The sequence below is a fragment of the Condylura cristata genome, unplaced genomic scaffold (genome assembly GCF_000260355.1).
Source record: "Condylura cristata isolate star-nosed mole 26May11 unplaced genomic scaffold, ConCri1.0 scaffold00016, whole genome shotgun sequence".
Lineage (NCBI taxonomy): Eukaryota > Metazoa > Chordata > Mammalia > Eulipotyphla > Talpidae > Condylura > Condylura cristata.
The window spans coordinates 22496819-22512991 of record NW_004567117.1 but is presented as its reverse complement, the minus strand read 5'-3'; the positions used below and the strand labels follow the sequence as shown (position 1 = coordinate 22512991).

Here is a 16173-nt window from a genome sequence, read left to right as displayed (position 1 = left end):
TCAACCCAGTTTGGAAGAATTTAGAAAATTGGATGACAAGGAAAAGCCCAATGAATTTGTTATTGAAACACAAGGGGTGTCAATAAGAAAGATTGAATCTGATGAAGATTGATGGAAGGTCAGGATCTCCTAGCTCATTATAGTTGGCAGTAAGCCTGCATAGTAATTGAACCTGACGTTCCTTGTTTGGGTGAATATAAATGATAAATGGAAGGAAGGAGATAAGAGAATAAACAAACAGGATTATGCAAAAGTAAGATCCAGCATTATTTTGGCATTTCAAGAAAGGCTCAGGGTAAGAGAATAATATTCTTGGTCAAAATTCAGATCACTGGAAAGTGAAGCAATATGTTTTGCCAAAGCCACCTTTGCTTCTGAAAATTGACAATGTATAACGTTAATATACATGAATGGCATCTTCCTGGAAATGCCTTTGTCCTGAATTACACTTAACCCGAAAGATTCCGTTTAATTATTTTCCTTTTACAAAAAATTCATTCTAACTGTGATTTAACTTTAATACATATTTTTTTTCTCATTTCAAAAAGATACAGGTGTCATTTTTAGAACATATCACATTTTATTGCAGATTTATATTTCAGATTAAAATTATGTATAGATCAAGTGAGTGTAATATGTGTAGGTCAGATAAGTTTTATTGGAAATAAAATTGCACTGTAATTTATGATAAAAACATGTACATTCTCATTCTAATAATCAACTTTGTACAGGTCAATCTAGACAATCTTACTTAGTACTGCTTATTCCCACCTACTACTTTTTTTTTTATTTATAGAATAATATTTATAGAATTTTTTAACATTCATATATTTCACAATTTAGAAAAACTTAATCCACAAAAAGTCTGTAAGAAATCAAAGAAAGAATTTTACAGGAATATTGGCAAACAGGTTCCTCTTCCCTAAGCCCATATTCAACTTTGTAAAGAGGATTACAGTTGGTATTAGGAGGGGCTGAATGATGGGAATCCATATCACTGCCAAGTAATCTGATTTGGCACTTTGAGTCCTGACTTTGGGGTCACTGAATTTATATGGTGGCAAGAAATTAAATTTGAAATAGTTCATTATCAATGACACAATATTAATTTCTGTAAATATGAATATGTTCTGTAGAAGGGGATATTAAATAGTTTTTGCACTTATTAAAAGCCAGATCCTGCTCCAGCACAGGGATCTAACAGTGAATATAACAGAAAATCCCTGCACTTCCACTCATGATGTTTATATTCTTTATGGTGCAGCAGAGGGGGAGAGACAGACAATAAGTAAAACACATTAGTAAGTAATATATTAGAAGGTGATAAGTATTATGAAGGAGAGAGGAGCGACAGAAAGCACTAGGAATGATTTCTCTAGTAATCTTTCTCTTGCTGCTTGCTGAGATTTCCCTTATAGGATGATGGTCCATATGAGCCTTCCACAGAGAAGACTGCCACAGTAAATAACATGACCTAGTGATTAGTTCCCAATTTCAACAATTTAGATTGACATGTGGAGGTTGTCAGGGCTCCTCAATCTTTTTCCATTACAGGCTTATTGATGTATTCTGACAATCACGTGGGCAGAGAGTGACAATGGCTAAAGAAAATTGTTAGTGAAAAGAAAAGCCCTGGGATTGGGTGGGGTGTCCAGAAGAAGAAAGGGAGTTTGTTAAGAGTGCCAGGTTAGGGAGTGAGCAGATGGACAGCTTCTAGAGTGGGGACTTTCTACCAAATACAGACAAGTCAACTCTGATTCAATTAATCTGGGGTAAAACCTGAAAATAGGTACTTTTACAAAAATCCTAAGTGATTTCAAAGAACTGAAATGAATCTAACCTTTCAGAATTTTTACTAAGGGTTAATAAGAGGAAGAAATCCAGTTTCACTGAAAATGATGCCAATGTTGCATAAGGAAAAGCCCCTGAAAGCAGAGTCCTTAATGGTTACTTCTAAGTCTTTTGTAGAGCAATGTCACTTATTGTGAGCTGTCACATCATTCATACATACTAGTTTAACTGCCCCAGCAAGTCTTTGTCCAGTGATTAGCAGAAGAAAGCCAGTGCTGAATGTGCATGATAGTTTAGTACCAAATTAAGGCCTTTATGTATCTAGTCACATTTAATATTCTGAAAAAGTTAGTAGTTATTAATACTGTTCATGGCTTAATAAGGTAAAGAAAGAGGAATGTTTGCAAGATAAACAAGAAAAAATACACCCCTAATTGCTTACCTTTGAGATGAACCTAACCCTATTACTAATCTTTTGTCAGGGAATACACATGGAGTTTGGATTTACAACAGCAAGGTTCAAATCCTAGTTCTGTTCCTTATTATCTGTGTAATCTTGGGACATTTTAACATGACAACTACTTTATCTAGTGCTGTGTTAAGTTCTCTATGTAAGCTATCTTGTTTAATCATCATGGCACACCTCTGAGGAAGATATCAGCATTTTATAGATTAAATTAAATGATTTGCTCAAAACCAAATAGCAGACATTTAAATCTAGACCTACAAACCGAGGTGCTGTAATTATTACACAGAGCTCTTAACTGTTCTATTATTGCCTCTTTGAGCTTTATTTTCTCATGATTATGAGGATTGCTCTAGGTAACACATATAACATAATTTTTATTAAAGCATTATAGGCCCAGGACAGAAAGTGACACTCAGGTATGTTTCTTAACATTGAAGTTAAGGGGAATTTGATGACCTTGGACCAAATAAACAAATTCAAAACAGTAGTAGATGAGGTTAATACCTATGAAATGCTGAAAGCTGGACAGATGTACTAATCACAGCACTTTTCAGAGTGGAGGTGCCCTGGAGAAGACACATGAAGGAAGCATCACCCTCACCTACTGCTGGCTTCACAAGAATGTATTCATGTTGTACATCCCAAGAGTAATCTTAGGCATTTTGCAACTACTTGGAAGTACAGCGTATAAAATTCTGAGATGGGTTTACCTTCTACAAATGTGTGCTCTTTATTTTCTTTTTAAATAATGTTTTATAAATTATGTAAGTAAAACATTGTAGAACTTTGTATTCTACTTTGTAGAGTAAAGTATGGACAATAAAATAGCACTTAAGAGTTTCTGTATCCAGAATTTAGATTTCTTGAAGCCAAGGACTGGAATTCTAAGTGGCTAGTAAATACAGGCTGTTGTAATGTGTATTTTCCTCATACCATTATGTTTTTCCTATAGTAAAATCTCTTGACAAGCTTCCTCTTGCTGAATTCATTTCTTAGAATTATGCTATGCCTTTATTATTCTATTTGGTTTACTTGTTTCTATTTTCTTAACTAACGCACTTTATAAACAGTCTTTGTAGGAGGAATAATGATAATATTAATGACTTTTAAGTGTGGAAATTATAGTAATAACCCAACATCAAGTCTTAATTAAAAGCAACACCTTTAAATCAAACTTTAAAAATTTCATACATTTCATTATTCTTGGTAGTAACGCAGCTTCTGGCAGATAATTCCAAGTTATTAACCCAACTTAAAAAAAAAAACAAAACTCTTTTAAATGGCTTGGCTTTCATCCTCCTGATTGAAGATGGAAGACAGAGAAGCTTGTTTACAACTTCACATTTTCTTTTATATATACATATTCAACACATTCTTTTCTGAAGTCTTCAAATTATACCTTTGTATCGTCATTTTGTGTGCATTTTCATTAGGTTTTGCTTTTGTTATTTATAATGTCATGAAAATGGAAAAGCTACTATGTTTGTGTATAGCGTATAAACTGTTACACAGAGGGCGGATGAAGCTAGAATGATAGTTCTTGGTCTGGCAGCCCAAGTTTGGGAAGTCATTTTGAAAAGAATCTAAGAAGAAAATCTAATATTTTAAAACTCAGCTGTTACAGTTACAGGGCACCCCACTGTGAACTGGGCTGCCTGTCAGTGGGTCCTCACCTGCATGCCTAAATTCAGTTGAACTGCTGGCACCCACAAAAGGGTCAATAATGGGTTTATTTACAAAAAAGGGAAAGGAAAAGGAACAACCCAGGGAAAGAGAGAAAGATACAAGATAATTAGAATATCTTACCTAGCACCCAGTCACGTGGTCCCAGAGCCATTTCCCCAACAGAGAGAGAGTTGGACAAAATGGCGCCCTATTTATCCCCCAAAGTCCCAGAAAGCCTGCTTAGCTCCGCCCTTGGGTCCTCGCCTTTTTCTCCTCGCTACCGCTGGGAGTTGTAGTTTCCAATCACTGGAGTAGGGGGTAGAGCCCAGAAAGCTGGAGTAGGGGTTGGGGTCCATAGGACATCCTTCCCCTTAACATAACTAGTTAGTTATTAAAAAAGGCTTTACAGTCATATGTAAATTGAATGAATATATACTATCAATGGTCATATCTCTACATGCCAACACAAGTCCTGCTATATAACAGGCATTCGATGACTAGTAGCCGGGATGGCTATACAGCATTATCATTACATACTCTGCTACACAGAGACAGTCTGCTATTCAAATCTACCACATAAACCAAGTCATGTCTATGGCCTCTAGTTTGAAGGGTGGAATTACAGTTTAGATCCTCTCACTTACCTCATGCTAGGCACATAAGGGAATCTGAATACTTAAAATATTTGTGTGAATGGGGCCCTCCCTGGTGGCGCAGCGGGTTAAAGCACTGCACTGAGAAGCTAAAGCTACTTCCGCATGAGCTCCATTCCCGCCTGCCCCGGAGGTGACCACACGGCGTGGCAGATTCTCCTGACCCACCCACTGCTCCCCTCAGCAATGTACTTCGTTGATCTACCTGTTCTACTCCCCATTGTGTCTCTGGTGAAGCCTCTCATTGCCCCTGAGCCTCTGGCCTGTACCCCAGTTCTGTATGTACAAATAAATAAATCTTAAAAAAAAATATTTGTGTGAATGTATGTAAGTGAGAAATCTGAGAAAAAGGTCTGATTAAAAAAAATGATTTTGGGTCCTCCCTGGTGGTGCAGCAGGTTAAAGCACAGCACTGAGAATCTAAAGCCGCCTCCACATGAGTTCGATTCCCGCCTGCCCTGGAGGTGACCACACGGCTTGGCAGCCCTGTCCTTACCCGCCCGCTGCTCCCCTCAGCAGTGTACTTCGTCGATCTGCCTGTTCTGCTCCCCATTCTGTCTCTGGTGAAGCCTCTCGCCGCCCTGAGCCTCTGGCCTGTACCCCAGTTCTGTATGCACAAATAAATAAATCTTTAAAAAAAAATGATTTTGTTACAGTTAGGAAACTGAGCACAAGGGCAAGAATGCATTGCAATTTGGTTGTTGTAGGTAATGGGCCACAGCACCCTGTCGGCTCAGAATGACTAAGTTTCTCGATAGTTTTTTCCTATCAAGGTATAAAAATAAATTCTAACTCTTAAAGTAAGTTTGTATGACTTCTGTTCCACAGCAGAATTTTATTATCTTAGTGCCTATACCTCAGAACAAATTCAACTTTCAGGCAGTGTGACAGAATGAAAAAACTCTGAACAAGAAGTGCTCAATTCCAATCTTCTTTTTCTTCCTGTGTGACCTTAGGCAGACACTCAGTCTTTGTTGGGTCTCAATTCATAGTTGTAAAACGGGACAACAGTGCTATTTACCTCACAAGGTTTGGGTACAATTTAAATGAGATAATGTGTGTTAAAGCCTTTCTGTCAACTCACAATACCATGCCAAGACCACAAGTAATTAAAAATTTCAGCAATTTTGTTCCCAGTATAATAGAAACCTGATTCTTGTTTAGGTTTTGAATCCCTTGGCAACTGTCAACTCAGAATTTTGTTACCTGAGATAAAAACAGATCACTATTATAATAAGCAACAGCACATTTATATGGTTTTCCCTTCTCTGCAATGGTTATTAGCAATGTGATTTAGATATAAACAATGCCTGAATTGCCCAGAAGCTAAAGCCTTAGCTTATCATTTATGAAGAATAAAGATGGATAAACACAGAAAGCTTGCCCCATTCCATGGCTCAGCAAAGGTCTAAGACACTCTCAGTCATGTTAGTACTTTAAAAGTTATGCCACTATATCTGAAACTGGAAGCAACTGGGCTTTCATGTCAGACTAAAACAAAATAAAGATATAAAACAAAATATTGATGTAACACTGGTTTACAATGCTGTATGTGAGTCAGTCTTTTTTAAAAAGAAAAAGTGTTATATTTAAGGTGTATAACATGTTGTTTTGATATACACGGTGAAATGATTACTATAGTAATTACTATTAAAGTAATTGCATAGCAATGTCCTTAAAGCGTCCTATTTTTTTTGTTTTTTGATAGCAACAGAAACTGAAATCTACTCTCTTAGTAAAATTTCAATATTCAATACAGTATTATTAACTATGCTAATTTAGCTTTCTAGATTTATTCATCCTTCCATACTGCAACTTTGTATGCTTTGACCAACATCTCCCCTTCTCTCTTACCTCCCCACTCCTGGCAGCCACCATTCAGTTCTCTACTTCTATAAATTTGAGATTCTATATGTAAGTGAAATCATCCACCATTTTCCCAATGTCCTCCAAGTTCACCTATGTTGTTGTAAATGTCACAATCTCCTTTTTAAAGACTTAATAGTATCCCAAAATGCATTCATCTTTGATGAACATCTAGATTATTTCCATACCTGAAAGATTATGAACAGTGCTGCAACGAACACAGGTAAATATATCTTGAGTTCATTTCTATTGGTATATATCCAGAAGAGGAATATCTGTATCATACAGTACTACTTTTAACTTTTTGATCATTTCCATAATGTTTATACCCACTTATATTCACACCAACAATGTACAGTCCTTTGCAACATATAGTTTAATTCTTTTAATAACAGGTAACCTAAAAATGTGAGGTGATAGCTCATTATGATTTCGACTTGCATTTTCTTGATGATTAATGACACCTAGTACCTTTTCATATACTTATTTGCTATCTGCATGTCTTCAATGACAAAATTCAATATCCATTCATGATAAAAGCCTTCAATAACATATATATGGAAGGAAATTCCTATAACACAATAAAGGCTATTAATGAGAAATCCATAGTTAACATCACAATCGATGGGAAAAAAACAGAACTCTTCCTCTAAGATTCATAGAATGGCCTCCCTGGTGGTGCAAGGGGTTAAGTTGCATGCTATGAAGCTCTCCTACAGCCACTACAGCATGAGTTTAATCCCTGGCCAGGGAGTTGACCCACATGGTTTAGCAGACCTCCCCTGTCTTGCTCACTGCTTCCCTCAGCAGTATATTTCAGTCAATATGCCTGTTCTGCTCCCCACTCTGTCTCTGGTAAATCCTCTCAACACCCCCACCACTGTACCAGTAGCCTGCACCCCAGTTCTTATATGTATAAATAAATACATCTTTTAAAAAAGATTCAGTAAAAAAACAAGGATGCCCTCTTTTGCCACTTGTCTTCAACTACATACTGGCAGTATAAGCAATGAAGAAGGGAAAAAAACCTGTTAGAATAAATAAATTCAATGAATTGCAGAATGTAAAAATCAATATATAAAACTCACTTGTATCTATTTATATTAACAATGATCTATCTAAAATGGAAACCAAGACCTCAATCTTATTTACAATATCAAAAGGTATAAAATGCCTAGAAATACATCTAATCAAAGAGATGAAAGACTTATATGCTGAAAACTATGAAACAGTAATAAAAAAATTGAGGACACAATAAAGGAAAAATAACCCATGTTTATGGGGTAGAAGAATTAATCCTGTTAAAATATCCCTATTACCCAAGGTGACACACAGATACAATGCAGTCCCTATCAAAATTCCAGTGACACTTTCACCAAAATAGAAAAAAAAAATCTTACAATTCCTATGGAACTACAAAATATTCCAAATAGTCAAAGTAACCAATAGGAAGAAGAGCAAAGTTGGAGGCCTTCTATTTCTTGATTTTAAACCATATTCCAAAGCCATAGAAAAATAAAAGCATACACAGACCAATGGAATAGAAGAGTCAAGAAATAAACCCAAGCACAAATGGCAAGTTAATTTTTGATGATGGCACAAAGAACACAATGGGGAGAAGATGAGCAGTAAAAAAAATGGTGCTGTGAATACTCGGCAGTCACATTAAAAAAAATGTTGGATTCTTATTTTACACTATGCGCAAAAACAAGTGAAAATGGATTAAAGACTTAAAAGAAAGGCCTGAAACTATAAAACTCCTGGAAGAAAGCATAGGATAGAAACTCCTTAAATGTGGCTTTCAAAATTATTTCTGGATAGGACACCTAGAGCTCAGGTAACGAAAGCAGAAGCAACTACATTTAACAAAACAGCTTCTGTACAGCAAAGGAAACTATCAAAATAACACAAAAAGCTACCAAAGGAATGGGAGAAAATATTTTGCAGACCATTTACCAAAAAATATAAGGAACCTTTATAATAGCAAAAACACCAGTGACAGCCTGATGAAAAAATGAGCAATGAACGTGAGCGGACATGTTTCCAAAGAAGGCAAAGGAAGAACACTCTCTTCAAGATGAAGAGGGAAACTTAATTTCTAGACTGCAGGGTACTCAGGTCTTTCCAGCCTGGTTTTGGTAGAATGTGGTCCCAGGTAGCCGATATTCTGAGTCACCCCCCAAGGGCATGGGGCCCCCACCAGCACCACCAAGTTGGCTCTGCACAAACAGTCGTCTAGGAGCATGGCTATGCGCAGGTATCTATCTGCACTCCAGCAGCTCACCAATTTGTACATTTAAGGCAAATTTCCCAGAAGCATTTAGTTTTATGGCAAAGGATCAAGGTTTTAAAGCAGGAATAAGTTTTTAAAAAGCTCCCAAATAGCTATCAAGTCCTTCAAAGCACATTCTCAAATATTTCCCAATGCCCTCTCTATAATAACCAAATAGTTAAGAAACCTCCCTTCCTTCAACTCAAAATACCTTAAAATCAAACAAAACAAAAACTTCAACAAAAAAACTTTCTGAAAGACTGCTAAATTAAAAGTGAACAGCACTTAGAAAAAGGCTGGCTTCTGGTCCTCCGTGGTGGCCTCGGGGCCAAGGCTCAGCGCTGTCACAGATGTGGCCTGAGTTCAGTCCCTGACCAGGGAGCTGACCGCATAGCGCGGCAGACCCCTTCTGTCTTGCCTGCTGCTCTACTCAGCAGTGTATTTCGGTAAACCCAACTGTTGTGCTTCCCCACTCTGTCTCTGGTGAACCCCTAGCACCTCTGACCTACACTTCAGTTCTTCTATAACTCCAGCTCCAACCCCTTAAATTCACTACTTGAGTATGATTTAACTGCTTTTTTCTCTTCACGTTTCCCTCATGTACAAAATGGGGCAAGAGTGTGGTCTATAGCTCTTCTTACGATTCAGAGAAAAGCAGAAAGAAGAGGGTATCAGTGACATTTACTTCAGGGACTGAAACTGGAGTTCTGCTGCTTCCCCCACTTCCGATTTGACTCCCATAATCAGTTTAGGTGGTTGTCACTGTGTTGTCACACTGTGTTGTCACATGACTGAGAGGCGGAAATTTGGCCAGTATTCTAAAAAGGGGCTGTTTCTTTGAGCAATTTCAGAAACCACTGTCTTCATGTTAGTATAAAATGCATCAGGGTCTACATACCTGGATAGAAAAAGATACCATCACATAAAGGCAATGCAGCTCCAATAGATTCCCTTTCCCAATCAAATTTGAAATAAAAGGTTTGAAGATCTAAAGCAGCATTAATGCAAATATCTGTCTTTTGCAAGTATACTTTTTTGATTAAATTGGCATACATCAAGTACAATTAGAAAGGTTATTTATAACGAAGAAATACATAATTCTGCATCTTAATGGGGATGACAATTACAGCTGATGGTTGCTAATTAACATTACCTCTTTTTCTCTGGGTGTCAGATACTCCTGCACAATCTTTATTGTTGGCAATGGACAAGCCTAATACTGGAAGGCTTGAAGGGTTAATTTTCATTAACATACGCATTTATAACAGATTCACTGGTAACCTGCCTGGTTCCAGCTTCACAATGGAGACAAGAGGAGCAGGCAGAATTGGTAAACACTGACTCAGTGACATGGAATTGAAAGTATTTGTTCAATTTTATGACTGAGAAGAAAGCCCCAGGTCAAGTGGTGATGGGGTTTAGCCTGTTCCAGCCAAGCAAAATGTGTGACAGTTAGTTCAGTGGCACTACTCTCTCGTGCCAAGATGACCGCAGTGCTCACTCTTTTGGACAACTCAGGGCATGTGATCAATGCTGGAGGCCAGAAGTGAAATGGGAAGAAAGAAGCACTGCAGCTCCTAGCATAGAAAACTATAAAGCCCTCTTTGCTTGTGCTGTAAATTACATATTTATTTTGTTAGCATGAGATAGATGAATATTTCTACATACAAAGGTGCCCAGCTAAAATCAGGATAAGTGATATTAATGCCCTATGGTCAGTATTATTGAACCTGGAAAGCAATAAACTTTATGAGTCAATAAATATTACATTTGCAACATAGTTAACATTCCTTTACTGTCTCTCGCACTTATTACACATTGTAACTGCAAGTCTACAATACATTATTCATATTTGGGGTGTCACCAAGTGATGGATTGCTGTAGGAGAGGCTGTCCTTTAAATAAATCAACAAATAAAAATGCAAATGTTAACATTTTCAGCCACAACTTTTTCTATCTTGAATGGGGAATGAAAATTTCACATTATATTGACAGGCAGCAGAGAGTACAATTAACAACCTACTCTGTGAATGAGAAAGATGACTTTGCCACGCCTGGTTTGATCACCTGCACATGGAATGATACAGGACTCTTCTAGGTGTTAGTGCATTTCAGAGAACAAAGGAAAACCTGTCTCCCACAGGCATCTGTCCTGTGCCCATCCTTTTTATGCATTCTGAAAATTCTCAGGATTTAGGGTGGACGGGGGAAAAGCTTTTTACTTTTTTTCCTTGGTACTTTCAAAGGCTTGTTGGGATGAAGAACAATAGGCTTTTTTTCTTGCATTATGAATTTGTTTTAACTAAAAGTAGTCTATAAAAATGCCTTTTGTACCCTTTGAAATAAAAGTAATTCAAATAACCCTGATTTTGAAATCTGGAAAACTACCACTGTGCCTTCCTGGTAACTGATTTTCATAGTAGTGAGTCTTCCTTTTCAACTCTGCAGTTTGTATAATAGATCTATAATATGTCATTGTGCACTTCTAAGGATAAAATCTGGTGTGCTACATATTGTTTTATTTAGTCAAATGCTTATTATTTAACATGCTTCTAAGAATCTATATTTAGCTGCTCCACAGTCCTAGGAACTAACACATAAAGCATCCTTTTCTTAAGGTCTCAAATCTGAATCTTCACAGCAACTTTGACCTGGGCTTGTAAGACTCTCCAAAGTTGATATGGTCTATTCAGAAAATGTATGCTGAGGACATCCTACAAAACTCTTACTGGGGAAATATTTTATTCTTCTTTTTTTATGCTTCCCCCTAAACTGAAATATAATCATCCAAAACACATTAAAGTAGTGGTGAAGATCTCATTTTAATCTTCAACAATAGGAACATTCACTAAGATTAAAAATCCAGACTGCTTGTCCCCGTTACCTGTAACTCCACAGGAATCCCTCAAGGTGAAGTAAGATGAATCTTCTTTGAGCACATTAAGTGGTGCATCGACATTTGTGAACCACATTCATGTGGGTCTTTGGCAAAAAGCCAGTAATGATAGCATTGCAAAGAAAAGAAAAGAGTAATGGAAAAAGAATGTGGTAAACTAGCTAAATTTCCTTTTGATTGCAAGTGGCCTCCAAAGTAGGGAGGCTGTCATTGTCAGCTACTGTAATATTTAATTACAGGGTTTTGCGCTTTAGAGACTGAAATGCTGGCGGCTCAATCTCTTATTAGCTATGTGACTTTAGGCAAGTCACTCCCTCAATGTCTTTGTACCTTCTTTTCCTAATTTTCAAAATGAGGGTAATAGTAGGACCACCTCAAAAAGCCATGCTCAATCAGGTAACACATACAAAGGACTTGGCAGTGCTGGGCACACAGCACGAGCTCCGTGGATGACAACCATCACCACGATCTTCTGTATTAGTCAATTTCCAAAATTCTTTAAAATAAAGTCTTAAAATCTGTATTTATTTCCTAAGATGGTAGCAGTTTGAATGCTCAAAGTACAATATCCCCGAGGAAACATAAATCAAGCCCTTTTTGGTGTTGATGTTTATATATTCAACTTCAAAGTGTAATACAAGAGTTGGCTTATTAGATATGGGAAATTTTAATAACATATTTCTTTTCTTGGGTCCAAAAAAAGCTGATGGAATTACTAACTCTGATACAAGTAAATGATGACAGTCCTTTATCTGTAGTATAAATCCTATGATTTTCACCATCAATTAATTCAGTTAGGTAAAGTTACAGTATAAAGATATAAGCATTCTATGATATATTGGGAAGGACCTTCCAATGAAAATGGATTTTCTGATGAAAGACATGCTTAGCTTTGTGTAGCTCTGGAAGTCCTAAGCAACTACTATTCTCAATTAAGGAATGGTATGGTAAGGAAAGGGTTCCATGAGTTTAACCTAGTGAAATCTGATACTTCTAAGTAAGAGCCAACAAGAACTGCCAAGGTTTTTCTATTCCTTATTAAATAAACTTGAAAAATAAGCTTACCGGGAGGTATCCTGTTGGAATGATGATGAAGCTGTGGTAGCAAGTTCCTTTTGGCTTCCTGTTGTCATGGGTGATGTAGATGCATCTTTTCTTACTCCTGTCATTGTTCCTGTATGAACAGTAAAGGAAATAATTTGGGGATTTGATAAAAGGTAAGGAAAGTCCATTCTGAGTAATCTAACAGAGATTCAGGAATTCCCAAGATTTGAGACTAAGGCATTTTCTCCCCCATGAAGTGAAATAATGGCAGGTAGAAAGCTCAGTGGGTTTAGTTATATAAACATCAGATTCATAATCTCTTGCTTTTAAAAAATAGATTTGAATAATAATGGACTAACTATAGAGATTTTGTTTTTAAACATGATCACCTATTATATTTTTGCTGATTTAGTTTACTGTGCGAATGCCCAAGAAGGTAAATTAATCTATTTTGTTCTCTTTTCTTACTTTTCTTGTCTTTAACAAAATAGAAAATTCAGGCACGTTGTACAAACCTACAAGCCTCCAAAATTAAAATGATACTCCCCAAAAAATTTTCAAGGGAGATGAATATCTTGAATGTTTCTTTTAAAGAATTCTTCATTGGGCTAAAACAGTGTCTGTGGGAAGAGATGCTCAACTAACCTAGGAATAATTTGGTTCCTTTCTAATGAGCAATGTTTAGCTGACAATTATTTTCTCTCCTGGAGTATTAAATAATAAGAGACATTAAATAATAATTTAATATTACTAAATAATAAGAAAGGCTTTCTGTTTTTTTTCTAGTTATTAAAGTTTTAAATAATAATGTTTTTCTTCTTAATATCATTTCACAAATAACACAATATCCCTGTCTTCTTAGTGGAAGACTATAAGTGTGTTATTCAAAATTTTCTTCTGGTTCCTTGGAAACTGTTACCCAAGCTGCTTAAAGAAATCATCTGGGAAGAGTCATGATTATTTGAGGGGAGGGCACACATTCAAATAACACGAGGACAGCTTTGAAGTGTTGGTAATACCAAAGCCTAAAACACAAGAATACCACATGTTAAGTCTGGGAATGGCACAGATTACATATATCCAGTGAAAATCTGACCTAAAGAAGGCAAGAACTTATATTTGTAGAGATCATTTCAAGATCCTAGTAATCAAAAGCCACTCATCACTGACTATTCTCTATTACATGTAGATGTAATGGATGGTCAACTAAAGGCACAATTCAGATCTTTTTGTCTACACAAATGAGTGGGACCCTCAACCCAAACCATTTTCAGGTTTGGAGAGGAAGAAAAGAAATATTCCGAGCAATTAGATAAAGCATGTGCCTGGTACTGTTCTACACCTTTTCCATATACCATATATTCTTCCTGTTTTGCTAATCATTTCATTGAGGTATAATTTGAATACCATAAAATTTACCAATCTTAAGTATACCCTTTGATAAATAGCAATAAATATATGGAAACAGGCAAGCATGTCGATAAACTAGTTTAAAAATTTAACACTACTTCTTTCTTTATTTTTATAATCCAGTTTTAGAATATTTCTTCACACCAAAAAGTTCCCTTCTGCCCATGGCGGCCCTTACCCTTGTTTGATCTTTCCTCTCCAGATTAGTCTTTACAGTTTTGCCTTTTGAAGGAATTAGTTGCATTTATCCTCATAAAAACCCACTGCCGTAGGTAAGACCAGAAGGAGATGGATCCAACATTCAAGTCCAGAAAATGTGACATTTAAAGTAGGAGATGGAATTTGTTATTATTTCAAAACGTATTCTCCTCTACTGCAGTCCCTATGCTACCCTCTTCCCACCCAAACATATCCCTCTCTCTTTTTCTTCTTAGATAGCTCAGATTTATGGTCAGTTTTCATGGATTGGTAAAGTTTGTATTTGCTTTGTACTTTGTTTGGTTTGTCTATATTCCACAGATAAGTGAGACCATCTGGTATTTATCTTTCTCCTTCTGGCTTATTTCACTTAGCATAATCCCTTCTAGCCCCAATGAGATAGGATTTTAAAAGTGAGGAATAAGGGCCATGGAATTAACTAAAGCATTAAATAAAAAATCTCAAGGCTCAATATTTAATATATTCAGGAAGTATTTATTGAGCATCACTGTGTCCTTATACCTTGTTAAAAACCTTAAGCCACTTTACATGCATACTTTCATGAATCCTTCCAACAGTCCTTAAATTATATTATTGTCCTCATTTTATAGAAAAGGAAGTGGAAACTGTGAAAGGTCAAGTAGCATGTTCAAATCACTGGCTAGGAAGAACACATTTTGAATGCAATCAAAGGGCTATCTGACTTTGTGTTGCAAGCTCTAAAACAGTATGACTGTCTCCCTCAAAATAAAACAAAAGAGCAGTAGCAACAATAACAAAACAAGCACATTTGTCTTCAGAGAGATCACCCAAGTAGCGGAATTTAGAACAGAGAGAACAGAGAGGTAAGTAAAGTAGTTCATCATAGCTACAATTGTCTGGGTGAATTTTGGGTGATGTAAGAGAAATTAAAATGGACAAATGGCAGGGAGAAACAACTGAGAGGAAATGAGAAATATCTAGTAATGATAGACTATAAATACTTTTTGGACATCATAGAGGATCTAAACATTAGTCTTCAATTTCTGTTTTGATACTATGCCAAAAGTTTGGTTCAGAAAACTGGCATTGGATGGTGATACTTTAAAGGAAGAATTTTAACAGGGGTCCATGACTTTTATGGTTTCCATGAATGTGATTCAAGAATGCATGAATGCCTTACAATGCAGGCATCATTGTATGTGTAATGTGCTTATTTTTCTGGGTAAATGAACCATAATTTTCACCAAACTTGGAAAGGATTGTAGGACCTCCCACAAGAATGATCACTCTAAGGCACTGTGCACATTTACTTCCATTTCTTTATTTTCCCCTACTACCATTCCTTACATCCCCTTGACCCTTTCTCCTTTTCTCCTTCTGCGTAAACTCAGAAACCTCACTTTGGTTATTGTTGTCTTAAAGCATTTGTATTTTACTTGTTGCTATGTAAACGTCCTATATTTGTTTTTGTCATTTTAACTTACTTGACTATACATACTTCCCTCCACTTTGCTTGTAAATAGTAAAACTTCATCTTTCGTTATCACTGAGTAATATGCCATAGTATGTATATACTACAGCCTCTTGATCCAGTCTTCTACTGGTGGGCATGTCCTACCTATTATGAACATTGCTGCAATAAACACCAGAGAACATACAATTTTTGCACTGATGGCTTCATGTTCTTTGGATATATGCCCAGGAGAGGGATTGCTGGGTCATATGGTACTATCATTTTTGGTTTTCTAACGTAAATTCCCATAGTTTCTTAAAATTTTTACCAACAATGTAAGATGGTTTCTCTTTCTCTGCATCCCTTCCAGCATGGGTTGTTGTTGTTGTTGTTGTTTTTTTGGTTTAAATATGTGTCATTCTCATGTGAGTGTGATGGAATCTCATTGTGGCTTGAATTTGCATTTCCTTTATT

At 36.4% G+C, this 16173-nt stretch overlaps 1 protein-coding gene across 2 annotated transcripts in view; it reads right to left on the bottom strand.

Annotated features, from left to right (window-relative positions):
• KIAA1328 (KIAA1328 ortholog) overlaps positions 1 to 16173 on the bottom strand; it is a 217750-nt gene that overhangs the window by 15360 nt on the left and 186217 nt on the right. For both annotated transcript variants that reach the window (XM_012725764.1, XM_012725765.1), the window contains one exon: positions 12678 to 12786. In XM_012725764.1, the coding sequence (XP_012581218.1) occupies positions 12678 to 12786 (109 nt within the window). The remainder of the gene's footprint in view (positions 1 to 12677; positions 12787 to 16173) is intronic.